This window comes from Aulostomus chinensis, chromosome 13, assembly GCF_037954235.1.
Source record: "Aulostomus chinensis isolate RoL2024-O1b breed Wild chromosome 13, RoL_Achi_v1.0, whole genome shotgun sequence".
Taxonomy (NCBI): domain Eukaryota; kingdom Metazoa; phylum Chordata; class Actinopteri; order Syngnathiformes; family Aulostomidae; genus Aulostomus; species Aulostomus chinensis.
In genome coordinates, this window is record NC_141332.1 from 21,642,276 (window position 1) to 21,656,611 (window position 14,336).

General features: G+C 42.8%; 1 protein-coding gene across 1 annotated transcript; it reads right to left on the minus strand.

Annotated features, from left to right (window-relative positions):
• Positions 1-2,036: 2,036 nt before the first annotated feature.
• Positions 2,037-5,266, minus strand: nkx3-2 (NK3 homeobox 2). Its single transcript, XM_086222710.1, has 2 exons — positions 4,601-5,266; positions 2,037-3,936 (listed from the first exon to the last, which is right to left on the minus strand). Exons 1-2 carry the CDS (start codon positions 4,971-4,973, stop codon positions 3,512-3,514), a joined length of 798 nt encoding a protein of 265 aa, XP_086078836.1. The 5' UTR covers positions 4,974-5,266; the 3' UTR covers positions 2,037-3,511.
• Positions 5,267-14,336: the final 9,070 nt, after the last annotated feature.

Consider the following 14,336-nt stretch of genomic DNA (forward strand, 5'->3'; position numbering starts at 1 on the left):
CGTTGGAGACAATGCAAGTGAGAAATTCAAATAAAGTGAATTTCAGTGAAAGGTTTTCATGAAAACTAATATTTATAAATGTCCCCCAAGTCATGTATGTACTGTTTCATAATAATTCATAAATGCTGATCATGTAGAAAATGTAGATCTCATGTAAAGTGTGTGTGTACATATTCAGTCTTGTTAGAAAAATACGATTTGCCTAACAAAGAAGTTAGATTGTTTTTTTTATTCACAACAAAGTTGACATTTCAATTTCACTCAAAAACTGTGTTTTCTGACTCAGATAAGTTGACAAAAGTCATAAATTAAATTCACCTGTTATATATAAAAAAAATCTCATGGTGGCAAATTTACTTGAACATTCAAATGTATCATTTTTTTAATCAAATACGTTCTTTTTAATGTCAGTTTTGAGGATTTAAGGATATTTTCTGACCTCCAAAAATCAGTTTATCTGTGAGGTTGATATCAGAGATTGATCGGGAGACGTGAGGCATATAAATGCGACTTGTTCAGGGAAAATGAAGACTTACTGAGTCAGCAGCAGTCGATAGTCATGTGGCCATTTGATGCAGAGAGATTTAGTGGTTGAGTGGTAGAGGTTCAGTGGTTAACTCTCTCCGGTGACGATTATAGGAGACATTTTATAATCTGTTTCAGCTGCGTCCGTGCTCCTCCTTCCACAAGTAGACGATCCGAACTCGCAGTATCAAAGAACGTTTAAATTTTAAATAAATTCAGTTAAAATAAAGTCTTCATTCCCGGATGTATATAATGTGTAAAATAATATTAAGTAGGGCTTCAAGGGGGGGGGGGGGTCTCTGCGTAAATCGAAACAGTTTGGATTCTGTAAGCAGAGAACATGCGCCTGAACGCACACTCAGTTCAGGCCAGATGCACAAAGCCTGCGATTTATACGTAAATGATAAAAGATGTTAATAAATGGAATCATTTGTGGTGGCGATCATCAAGTTTGTGGTTGGGAAAAATCATGATTTCATAATTTTTTTACCCCCCCCCCAACAAAATTCCAGACGAATGAGTTTTGCTCCTGAAAAAGTTCTAAAAAATCTATATATCGTGAGTACAAAAGTCCTCAATTATTAGAGAATTCCTATGAAAAAAAACAGTTTGGTGTGCGTAATTATCCATGCATGCGTAAAGTACCTGCCATATTTTAAATGGATAGGTTCAATTTGACTTTAAAATTAAATGGTTCTTTTTGAACACGTTTCACATCACAAAGGCTTACTTGTCATTGCAGATAAAAGGCAAATATATTTCTAACTCATGTCGCGTAACCTGTAAGTGACGCCGGGTTGGAGTGGGTTCATCTATGGCGATGAGGGTGTTTCATTTCAGCCACTGCAGGCTGAAAGCACAAAGAGCCGCGATGTGTTCCTCTATCTCAGATATCTCCACATGCAGGTATGACAGGAAGTTATGTGAGACGGTCCACTCCTCGCTATTCAGCCGCGTCAGTACAGTAGGCACCAACGCCGCTGCAGAAGGCCTCTGGTAGCACACGCCTGCATCCAGGAGATCAGATTTTAGCACATAGAAGCGCCATTCGTGAGCAGAGAGGCTGTGTTTTGTTTTGTTTTTTACCCCATATGGTTGACAAAGGTGGAATACTGATCCACCAAGAGCGTTTACACAGGCCGAAAGAGTGCAGTGATACGAGGAGTTCCGTATCCCCATAAGACGCCAGTAGCCAAGCGAGCGTTTCCCTCACCCCCTCTGTTCTCTGTCTGTCTTTTTAGTCTTGATTTACAGTAAGTAGCCTGTGGGGGGGGGGGGGGGGGGTGTTGTAAGGTCAACTGATGCAGGCCAGCTCCCTACTGACCCCAGCTTCACACCCAGACTTTTATTGGATTCACAATCACAGTTAAACTCGCCAACTTCCATTACACTCCTACGCCAAAACAGACAAGCTTGAACACAGGAAAAACATTGTTGGGACAAAGTAAGAATCTCTCTCTCTCTCTCTCTCTCTCTCTCTCTCTCTCTCAGTCACTCTCTCATGGGCCTCCTTAACCCCGTAATATCCTCCTCTCCTTGAGCTGCCATTCAGCCCAAAAGGCTGTCACTTCACTCTGATCAGGAATCACACAGTCACTCATCCATGCTTGACAGTTTAGGACGACAGTCATAGCGGCCCGGATGGCACCTACTCAGCCTCCGAGTGCAGCACAGACTGAAGATGGGAAGGAAGAGACGCGCAGGAAGATGGGTTTGTTTTTTACTGCGTAATATTTTGTCCCGGGCGATTATCGCTGCTCTACGTATGCTTTTTCTCATGTAATTGCGCCCGCGGAATATAGAAACCGTCACAAACCATATGAGCTCGTGCACATGCAATCCATTTCTGTCTTATCCGTCTGCAGCGCAAAACATCAGTTCAGTTCCTATCAGAAAGCAGGAGTTAAACAAAAAATAAAACGCTCCCGGAACCACCAGCTTCATCGTGTTTCGCTGCGTTTTTTCCCCTGTTCATGTGTCACATATTAGCTCAATTTGGAGGCTCTGCCGTATTAAAAGCAAATTCCATAAGCGCTATTGATTAAATCTCCCTCTTAACTATAAAAATGTGCCAATATTACAGTGAAAACTAAAAAAAAAAAAAAAGAAATTGTCTCCAAGTGATATTGCCTGATATGTTTTAATGTTTTCGATCTAAACAGTCAATTAACACAAAGAACACATGTACATTTTAATAGCAACTGGTCTGTTTAGGGCCCTTTTCCTGCCGCTTCTTCACTTTTCAGGCCAATAATAACTCAACAAACCGTTCAGACTGACACTGTACACGCCCATACTATGGTGTACATTGAAATAATGTCATGGATATGCTTAAAAGTGCTGAAATATCTTACCTTTACAAACACAGCGAGAAAACAAACACACACACACACACACACGCACGCACGCACGCATGCACACACGCGCGCGCACACACGCACAGCCTGCAACAGAGACAGTTATTTTGAAAAGTCAATGGAACAAGTCAACTTTCAATCACTGCAGAGGTAGGATGTAAAGATAAACCAACCTAAGGTGGCATTTTTAGTCTTTTAAGGCCACTGTTTCCTAAAGTGGAGTCCGGGGAGGATTCGGAGGTCCTTGAAAGGGCCCCCAGCAAAGAGAGGAATACTTTACTGTTGGTAATTTTTCACTCCTCAGACTTTTACAGCCAAACGCTTTTTTAAAGGGAGTTCCAGTCTATCCCCTCATCTACTTTACAGCCTAAATCGAGTGTAAAATCGTCTTTATGAACGGAGTTCCTCCGGCAAAACACTAAACGAGGGACGGAGTCAGTGTAAGCGCTCGAGGATGTTGGAGTAAAGGAGTTTGGGAACCCCTGGTCTGGCCTGGACAACAAGGTGGGGCTGAGCTGATTGTCGGTCTCATCCTCTTGTCAAAAAGTGTTGTTTTTTTTTGGTTGTTTTTTTGGTTTCCTAGGAGAAAAATATTCAAACAAAACTGAATAAATACAGTCACCGGGTTGTCACTGGTTCCCCGCACACGCGGAGAGTGTCCATGCGGGGAGGCAGTAAGCGTATGGGTAATAGTAGGAGGGCTGGAGGGAGAGCAGCGGGGGCCGCAGCACCTCTCCCGGGCTGTACTGTCTCTGGTCGTCCCGCACTAAGACCTTCACCGCCACCTTCTTGGCCGCCGGAGTTGAAGCCATCAGATCAGCAGCCATCTGGCGGCGTTTCGTCTTGTACCTGCGATTCTGGAACCAAATCTTGACTTGAGTCTCTGTGAGCTTGAGGGAGGCCGCAAGGTCCGCCCGCTCCGGCCCGGACAGGTACCGCTGGTGGTTGAAACGGCGCTCCAGCTCGAAGACCTGAGCATGAGAGAAGGCGGCCCTGGAACGCTTTTTCCTCTGTTTGGGCTGGTCCTGGCTTTTCTCGTCCAGGGTACTCGAGTCTGAGAGAGGGAGACACACACACACACACACACACACACACACACACGAACCACTGAATTGATGTTTGATGAAGCTGTAACACATCTGTTGATTTCAGATGAGCTCGCGTTAAAACAAAATTCAACTTTTGTTTCAAATGGGAGGGCAAACGTGCGCAGGCTTAAGCAGAAACAGCTTTCCTTTAATATTCTAGACGGTTGCAAAGCAAATGCTGATCTCTGGATGACACAGCTGTCAAATATCAATTTTCACAACAAAACTCCTGGACTTAAGTTGATTATTTCATAAACTACGTGCAGTTTTTGTTTTTCTTTTAACAGCAGCCCGTACATAAATGTTGCATATTCAGCTTACAACTCCACAGATGGTGGTAAATATCAGTGAAAACAGTTGGAAGATTTCATAAAGAGAGACTTATATTCGTGCGTAAAAGTAGGATAACTCGTGCGTAAAAGTTCCAAAGACGAGGTTATAAAAATAAATAGACCAAAATAAACATCGATTCGAGAACCAGGTTTGAAAAAAGGTTAAATCGCAATTGAGCAGCGGCAGATAAAGATATATTTCAAGAACTTCGAAGATCCATAGGATCACTTTGGTTTCGATACAAAGAGAGAGCATCTCCGTGTGTTCGCACGTCAGGAATCCTTCTGTTCCACTTACCTGTGGCGTTATTCGGTTCACTGTCGCTCTTTGTGTTCTCCACAGCTACAGATTCGTGGTCTGTCTCCTCCTGCAGACTTTCCTCCGGCACATCCGACGCGGGGTCTCCGTCTTTCTCCGACTTACACACCACCGGAGTCTTACTGTCGTTGTCATCGCTGAGTCCAGAATCCGAGTCGTAGCTTTTCTGGTCCGCCCGCTCGCAGGCCTCCCCGTCATCTCTCCTGGACCCGCCGTTCATCTCCCCAAATATTTTCCAACACGCCGTTTTAGAGAAACACATGTCCAAATCTGGCAAGTGTCGGCTGTCGTCCTTTTTGTTCAGGATGGCTTGGATTGAGAAAGGCATCAGCGAGTTGCCACGAACGGCCATTTTCAAAAGAAGAAGAAGAAAAAAATATATATAAGCAAGGTTTGCTCGGTCTTCAAGTGGCGTAATTAACCGGAGTTAAAAGTATCAGTTCATCCACATTTTAGGAAACTCCCTCCGCGGAGCACTAGCTCTCGATTAACTTGTCCCTCCAGTGTTGGTGTCTGGTCGCATCCCCGCGGGAGAAGCCGTGGAAAGTTGCTCCTACATCCACAGGCGCGATGCTGCTGCTCCGCATAGCTCTGCCATCAGCCCCGCTCGCTGCACTCTCCGGCCCTTTTCACCCACTTTCTCTTCTATCCACCCTCACCTGTGACTGACAGGCGCTCCTCGTCGCCGTCTATTGGTCGAAAGGAGGAGGAAAACCATTTCCGGATTGGCAACTGTAAATGACGTCATGTTGCTTTCAGCTGAGTGGGAAAAAAGTAAAGGTTTTGAAAGGGAAGTGTGGTCGAAGCTTTTCACAGGAGGCTAAACTGCAACCACACGTATTTACATCGACCTCATCCACAAACAGATTTACATGTAGGCCGTGTGCCTGAACTGTTTGTGACGTCAAAGTTGGTTTTCGATCATCTTGAATTAATCTCAAGGAATTTAATTATTTTTCTTTAAACGCAGAGATGTTCGCGCTGTTGACGACTGGAGGTCACGCAGCTAAGAAAAGAATGGACTTGCGTGGAACTGGCATCACAATGAAATGTTAACAACAAACAGGTTTACGTTATTCATTCTCCAACTTTGCAGGCTTGTCCTGAACGCAACATCAGGACAATACATGTGTAGGATAAAGTAGTTTTTTTTTTTTTAAATATAACGATTAACCCTTCTCCTCCCAAACGCATCTGTCACGAGGCTGTGCGTAAAAATGATTACCAAACCAAGTGGGTGTGCGCGCGTGCGTGTGTGTGTGCGAGGTTTGTACCGAAGGCCACTGTTGCTCTTAATGTTCTCCCTTCCCACGCAACCCTGCTGCGTGACGCGCCGTGGTCAGGTAGGGACCTCCGTTTGTGCGTAAACTTGCATTCACAGATATTAAAGTGTGCTCGTTTCACAGGCCCGCTGTCCCGTGATGGGGTGCTGGATGGAACCGGCCGTGAACGCTGACCCGTGATTGAGAAGAACCCTGAAACAAGTGACGCTGCAAACTCCTGCAACCACTCAGTGGCAGAACATTTTACCATTCAATAAAGTCGTTTTTCTTCTTGTCTGGTAGATTTACAGCGTATAAAAGGGAATGGGTGCTCTTCTTCTTTTTCTTCTACTTCCTCTTCTGCATGATTAAAATGATTGGAGAGGACGTTCAGCTGTGGTTCAGAGTTTGAGCAGACGAACATCTGCCGCTGCATGATCCGTTTAGTTTTCCTGCTGATTTCACTCACCAGCAAGTAAAGGTTTGCATTTGAAAGAGTAATTTTGGTAGAGAACGCGAAAAATGTTTATTTCCTGCTGCTAAAGCGCGAATGATATATCTGATAGGCTGTTATAAGGGAACTGTTTGAGTTATTGGCCACTCTGAGGCATCCAGATTTACATTTCATCCTTGAGACTAAAAAACATGAATAAATACTTGTCTTTTGATTCTTGTAAATCTTCTAAACTTTGCATACATGTCAGATTTATTTCTCCTTTTTAACTCATAAGTTTAAGTAGTCTCACGAAACAACAATGAAATCTTCAGCTGATGAATAAGAGGTAATTAACACATTCGAATAAATTTGTTCCATGTGGATTAAAGATATGCTGCAAAAAAAAAATAACGGTAAATATTAATAAAAATGTTACAAAACTAAATAATTAACGATAACATGTCGTGGTTATTATGATTGAAATTATGTGCATCGTGTTCACGTTTTGCTGGAAAATTCAAAACATCCTCTATAGACTAAAAAATAGTAAAAATAATCTATACTTTTTATGTCGATAAAATCCACAAAAAATGACTTTTTCTCAGAAAATAGAGAAATAGATTTTCCTTCTGTTATTTCTCATTATTTTCATACAGCTTTCACTCTTTTTGTTTTCAGCTACTCCACCCCCCCCCCCCCCCCCCAACGTCCCAGTCTGATGCACGCAGAAATGCTTATTTTTTAGGAGACTGTTGAAGACGTTGACTCTTAATTGAGGGTGGAAAAATAAAAACGAACCCCTGAAATGTCGTCATTCTTCTTTGCTCCCGGAGGTCTGATTCACTTGGCGTCTGTCGGTAAAGAAAAAACCATGAGAAACTTCATCATAAACGACGTCTTCTGCGCCTGAATCATTTGACGTGAATCGGGGCGTCAGACACAGAACGGATACCGGCAGCACGAGATTAATGAAGGAAATACTGACCTTGAATGAAGTCATCATGGTTATCATTAAAAAAAAGCAGATCGATGGAGTCACCTTGTTTAAACCGGTTGCGTGTATGTATCATACCATCTAGTGGTCGCTGAAACACCTCCGCGTCTTGACTCTCTGACATCTGAGGCCACTGACCTTCACTACTGAGCCTGGGAGTCACCAAACACACATTTATAATACAAATACAACATCATTTCAGGACAAGAGGCCTTACACGCCGAGTTTATGTGCTGCGGCTCTTTATTCCGGTTCCATCACGCGTCTTCTATCCTAACTGAACGGCATGAAAAACCAATTGAACGCGGGCCAAAGTGCCATTATGTGGCATTGTCTCTGGGATGGATGTGACCTTGAGGATGAGACTGTGTTACCGCAAGCAAAGCAAACACAACTGGAGAAGGGAGGGAAAAAAAGAAGCAAAAACCACTGACAGGTCTGGATATTTTCACACACTCGGCTAGAAGCTGCGCATTAATCACTTATTTTTCTCTCTCTTGTATTGCAGAGGACACAATTTCCCTGCGTCCTATTGTTACTTGATTGTTGTCTTTAACGGGTTTTTTTTTTAACCATGTTGGGGTGGGGGGGGGGGGGGCTCCAGTCTGGTGGGAACATGAAAAATAAATAGAACTGTCTGCCAGTTCTCCAGCAGCGAGTGCGCGCCGATCAATGCGACGTCAAGCGGAGCTCCGCGGGTTCCGCTGTGTTTTGGTAACCACACTGAGAGGAAGAGCAATAATCCGCAAGTAGCTGGAAGTGGCAGGAAATGTAAACACCAGTTTTCATTCAGACAACTACAGAAGCATTAACACACACACACACACACACACACACACACACACACACACACAAGTTGGTTTGTTGGGATTTGCGCATGAAGATGCATTCAATAAATTCAATATTTATTTTTTTGCGAAAAGAGACGCACGATTTTGTTTTCTGTTTTTGCCATATGCCGTAATTTACAACCCATTCCGCCTGACCATGTTATAAGTTTATACCGTATTCACAGTCACATCATGTAAAAACACACTTGACCGTTATGATTTTTAGAAAGTAACGTTTTTTGTGTTTCTATAATATCTCGAAAAGCCCGTAAATACAATTATATGATTAATTTATATGATAATCAACTGTAATTTTTTTTCCATTCCTGATGGTTGTTTTTGGATGTGGAGTCCAGTGTACAGGGTTTGTATCACGTGTCAGAAAAGGAATAAAATATCGACATTTTGTACAAACTGATAAACACGTGTTGATTCGGGGAGGGAAGCAAACGTTTTTCTCTGCTTCCAAACATTTGTAAAGGCCCATCAATCGCACAGTACTGCATTGTTTCATCACCATCTGTCCTATGTGACCAAAGAGGAAGAAACTTCAATAAAACCAGTGTGACATGAATATCAGGGTCCTTTTACTCACCTGAGCAGCGCATCAAAGACTGACGACTGCAGGTCTTGGTCAGGCGCTGATATATCACGCGTCCCTGAAGTTGCAGCCTTTGAAAACACTTCTCATTTACAAGAAAACGCTTTCAATTCCAAATGTAGACCCTAATTATATTCAAACCTCCAGTCTAGTTTTAGTGTTTGGTCAGAGCAGGCTGGTAATTCCGTTCATAGGTGACATCAAATTTGAAAGTCAGGTGTGATGAGCTCATAAAGGAGATGTTCTGCAGCCATCAGTCGTTTTACAGAAAGATAAAATAATCCCGTCTCCATCGATCAGCTGTAGATTTGTAGAAATACCGTTGGCAGTGGCAATGTTTTAGAAAGAAGTCCTTCTAGGAACACGCTGTTCTCATTGATGCGAAACAAACGTGTGAGGTTTCATGATTCGATTGTAAAGTCACATGTATGACTCATGCAACAACATTCAGTCGATTTTTAAAAGTGAAGGGTTGCAACTATGATGTTTTTATGACCAGTCGATCCTTTTGTACTACTCAGCAAGTTCATTTTTGTATTTCTGTCTTTTACAATATCAGAATAAAACCATTTCCCAAGGAGCAGTAAATATTCACGTCCAATACACACGAATAAGAACAAGTTGGTTTTGGAGTGTTTGAGGTACGTGATGATTTAAAATCTGATTTCAACGCACCTGAAAGCGGAACTTGAACCTGTCTGCTGTGTGCTGAGCCGGGTTTGCTTTTCTAGACAGGACGGCTCCCTCTGCTGGTGGGACAGAAACCTGCTCTTTCAGGGGAGGGGATACAAAAAAAAAAAGAAAGAAAGAAAGAAAGAAAAAAGAAGCTAATATGGAAAGATGTTCATCCATAATGACCGTGCCGGGAAATGGTATATTTTGGCTTCTTTTTCTCACTACAATGACGCGATGCCTGAATATCCCCAGACTCCATCAGCTTGCACGCTCCCTGCTGAAAATCCCACCACCTTTGTGGTAAAGAAATAAACTTAAACAGTCACATCATGCGAACAGTTTACCGCCAAGCCCCCCCCCCCATTCCCCCCTGCCTCTTCTTAAATATTGTTGCGTTTTAAACAGCAAATCTAGCCTGATGCAGGAGCACACCGGTCACCATGGTAACAGCTCTGTTTCCCCTCGTCTCCAGGGTGTGTTTATGACAGGTCTAGAGTTTTTTGGGTTCCCCCCCCCCCCTCCCTTTTCTTACATACTGGTATGAAGCAGGAGACTCGCAGCACGCCATGCCCTGCCCTCTGAACCCCCCCCCCCCCCCCTTATGAGAGAATAGCTGCCAAATTGTGTTCAGATGGAGCAACTCACGAGAGGGCACTGCCAAGAGTCATTTGCAATAAACGCTCCCAAAATGTTTCTCACCAAATATCAGATCCACCATGATAGCAGCCTTAATCAACCTCAACATTGGAGGGAGGAAGAGTTGGGGCGGGGAGGGGTGTTAGCGGATTTAAGTATGCTTTTAGTCACTATTGAACCCTCCAACCCCCCCCCCCCCCCCCCCCAAAAAAAGAAAAATTATCCTCGCATGCGATGGAGCACTAAATGGAAGAGCCCCTGGGACAGAACACTTAATACAGTAAATGGAAGCAAGAGTCGTCCTGGGTTCCTGCGCCTCTTGGAAGTTATTCAAAACATCCCAGCTACATTATTGGATGCCGGAGCACTTTCCCTGCCCGCTGTTACAGTCCAATTAATGTGTGTAGATGGCACAGACGTGATTTATCGTTTATTTTCAGGTCTGCCGTGCTGACAAACGAGCTTCCGTCCGTCTCCAGCACGCAGCAGATAATGCACGCAGCTCAAGCACATCATGAAAGGCTTCGGGGCTCTGAAGGGCCCCGGCTCTTTCTCCTGGGATCACGCCTAAATGAAGACGTCCTTCACAGCACCACGGCCCTCTCACCGCTTTCTCGTTGAATGTAAAACACCACTTTTGAACGTGGGAGTTGATGCAGTTATGAAAGCTTCAAGGAGCGTTTAGAAATATTATGAGCTTTTTTTTCTTTTCTTTTTTGGTCTGTTCAGACACTAAAGTGGAGGTCTTAAAAAGCAGCTTTACAAGGCTTCGATTGACCTCGCACAAGTTTATGGAGGCCTTTCTGAGTCGACATATTTCTAGTCTGAGCAGGATTAAACCAAACAACGCCTTTGTCCGTCTTTGAATACTTTGCGTTTGAGGCACTTAAGCACGTGTACCTGATGCGCTCTTCAAAAACTTAGAACTGACGAACTCCGGGTGTCCTGCTCTCACTTGCGCCTCCTATCAAGAACACCTGAGGAAATTTCTTCACATTTGGCACAAATGTTCACTGGGACCCCGAGAACAAATTGAAAAGATATTGACATCAAAGGTCGAGGTTGTTGTAGCCTCACAAATACGCAGTGTCCCTCCTACCCTCAACAAAGCGACACCTCAGGAACTACTGGCGGGGGGGATTTCTTCAAAACTTGGTACAAACTTCCACTTGGACTCGGGGATGAATTGAAAAGTTTTGAAGTCAACATCCTGCAGAGTAAAGCCGGCGTAAAAGTAAAGTATCGGCCGCAAAATGTTGGCAAATTGAATGTTTAAACAGAAGTACTTTGATCGATACTTTCAGTGTACGGCATCATAAGATCGTGAAATCTGACGCATCAGCACGCACGCAGCTTTTCCAGCTACGGCGGGTAGAGCATCGTCATCTTGAATGATGCGTTTTAATTTTTAAAAATTTGTTATACACGTCATCTTAAAAACAACCTAAACGCAACTGCTAAGTCGAGCAAACAAAAAAAAAAAAAAATTACCTCAGAATTGTTGGGACATAATTTAAAATCAAAATAATGTCCAAAGCAATGCCACAAATTGTGCGCTTAAGTACTTGGGTAAATAAGTTTCCACTGCGGTTGCTAAAAAGCTGAAACATTTTAGTGGTTGTAACCAGTTGGGTGAGTAATACTGCAGAAAAGTAGGAAGTTGAATTAACTCTTCTACCTCATGTACACCAAAAGGATAACTTGAAAAGGACAGTCAGTAAAACCTTGTATTATCTGTCTTGCACAAGAGGAGCATGTTGGTTTTTTTCACTTGAGAGACGGCTGAAGTCCAACCACTGGTCAGTAACCAGACTTGTACTATAGACACTCTATCCTGGCTCTCTGGCGGATTTGTGAAAGTATGAAAGAAGAACCCCCCCACCCCCCCCACGCTCCTGTCTCTAGCTATTTCTATGACTCTCACATGAAACGCTTCTGACGTTAAACACCTGTTAACTTTTATGTCTTGTGAGAGGAGTGGCTGAATGGGAAAACATTATATGTGGTGCCAGTCGGCCTGGCTAAATCCCAGTAGAGGAAAGACCACTCCCAGTGTAGAGAGGAGGCGGCGGCGGCGGCGGCGGCGGCGGGAGTGAGCCCCCTTTATCCCTGCAGCCTGCGAGGGTCCCCTCTGCTCTGAGCCCGCAGTTACCTCCAGGCCACTTGACAGCAACTGAACTGCTACCAGTTTAGCAGCGGAAGGAGGAAACTGTGCTCTTCATACTTTAATGTACCAAACGAACCGCTTCAGTGCTACAAGGAGCCGAAAGACGCCTGGTTATTGAAAACCAATCATCAGTACCGAAGTAGTTGGCTTATTTTTTATGTTGTAATACTGCTTTGAGTAGAAAATAAAGGCAACATGGAGAAACATACAACTAAAGAGATGAAACAGACAAATGCAGTCAAAGCACATTTTGTTCCACTAAAGATCGGTAACGTGATGAAAAAAAAGAGTTTTGTTAAAAAAAAGGATTAAAGCCTGCATCCAAAAAGCTCCAGGAGCTGATATCAAAATTCAGTGCATCTCCACCAGTTTCTTTTTCAAACGATACTTAGTTCATACAATAAGACTGTGAATGTAACTTGTGTAGTATTATTCCTGTAAGGACAATCAAAATATTCTACTCTTAAGTACATAGTACATGATCAAGTGACTACTAGCAAACTACCATAAAACTTAAATGTATGTCCCCTGGACATCTGCATGCTTCATCATCTGAGTTTTATATATGTTTGTTTTTTTGTTTTCATTTTTCACTCTTAGGCCTCTTAAGAGTTTAAATAATTAAGAGAGACTGCATTGTTAAATAAAATAAACGCAATAGCAAAAAAAAATCAAAAGATTCGATGTGAAAATTTTAACAAACAGTAGAAAATTCATTACTTTTTCACCCTAATTGTAGAGAAAAGTTTGTTATTAAGTTAAGTGTTCATGTTATTAAGTTTATCATCTCTTTCTTACATGTTGCTTTTGCCAATGCTGGCTAATTAGCATCAAATAATACCCAAAAATACAACTATGACTGATGAGAATGTCATTGCTGTTGCAGGAATTTTGTCAAAATTAATTCACAGACATCAAGCTGTTTTACTCAAAAAGCCAAAGTCGGCCTCATGGTGGTGCTAGAGAGGAGGTCAAGGCATCATCATCATCATCATCTGGCTGAGAACCGGATATTATTTTTTTCTTTCTCCTCTCCACAAAAAAACCCTAAGTTTTTTAACTTCAGTCTCACACACTGGTGGTTTTAGAGCCAACATTTTTTTAAGACGTATCTGTATATATTTTTTTGTTTTTGATAATCCACAAATGTGTAATCTGAGGGGATCTTTAAGTTACATGTAATTGAATTTAAAAAAAAATTTAAAAAGTAAAAAAATTTTGGCAGAGACAGTGTGTGGTGGTGTAGAGTTGCGCATCTTACTTTGAGTCACGATGAACTCCGATCTCCTGTGAGGCAAAAACTGGTCAAAAAAGGAGAATAGTCAGCAAAACGTCGACTTGGTTTTCGACAACATGTGGAAAAAAAAACCCAAAACCTACCGAGTAGTCAAGAGAGCACCAGGAACAAGTCGGTATTCTAGATGATCTTGCACTGCCGCTCTCTCTCCCAAGTCAACCCCTCATTCTTGAGGAGAAGCCCCTGCTGAGTTCGTCTTCCCTCTCACGCGTGTAATTTGCTGCCTATAAATGCGTCTAACGGGCCTTATATTACTGATGCTCTGCAGTAGAAACCTGCTTGGCAAATTCAAAAATCATTTCAGACAACAACACAAATGAGTATCATAAAGACGACGGCTAAAATCCCTCAAATGGCATCAGCCAGTGAAAGGAGAGCTGTTTTTCTGCCAGAGCTGGTGGCGAAATAAAAGCTGATTCAAAGCTTTTAAATTAGAGCTGGTGGGCTAATATTTTAAGACTTGGATTCCAGCATCAGGAAATACCTGAGAGTTACACCTTTCAGGAATAAAATTTAGCAATCCGCAGGAATGGTTGGAAAACCTCTCAGAGAACTTGTGTAGCCTCCCTTCGTTCTTTTTGGCTCCCGCGAGTTCAGGTGTGGCGATTAGGGGCTCCTAAGGTGTTAACGATGGAGGAATATTTCATTCTGAGTTTGTCAGTTTTATCACTCATTTGGAGGCAGGAATGTCCTCTCCTCTTCCAAGCTCCAAGGTGATTGGTCAATGTCGCTTTTCAAACATGTGGAGAACAGGGTGAAGAGTAAGAGACGTCATGGGGGTGAATTATTAGACTAATAATGTATATTTTCTTCTTTT

Coding starts and splice junctions, on each gene's coding strand:
- nkx3-2 (XM_086222710.1), bottom strand. CDS start 4,973: ATGGCCGTTCGTGGCAACTCGCTGATGCCTTTCTCAATCCAAGCCATC. Junction 3,937..4,600: donor TGAACCGAATAACGCCACAG/GTAAGTGGAACA, acceptor TCCCTCTCTCAG/ACTCGAGTACCCTGGACGAG.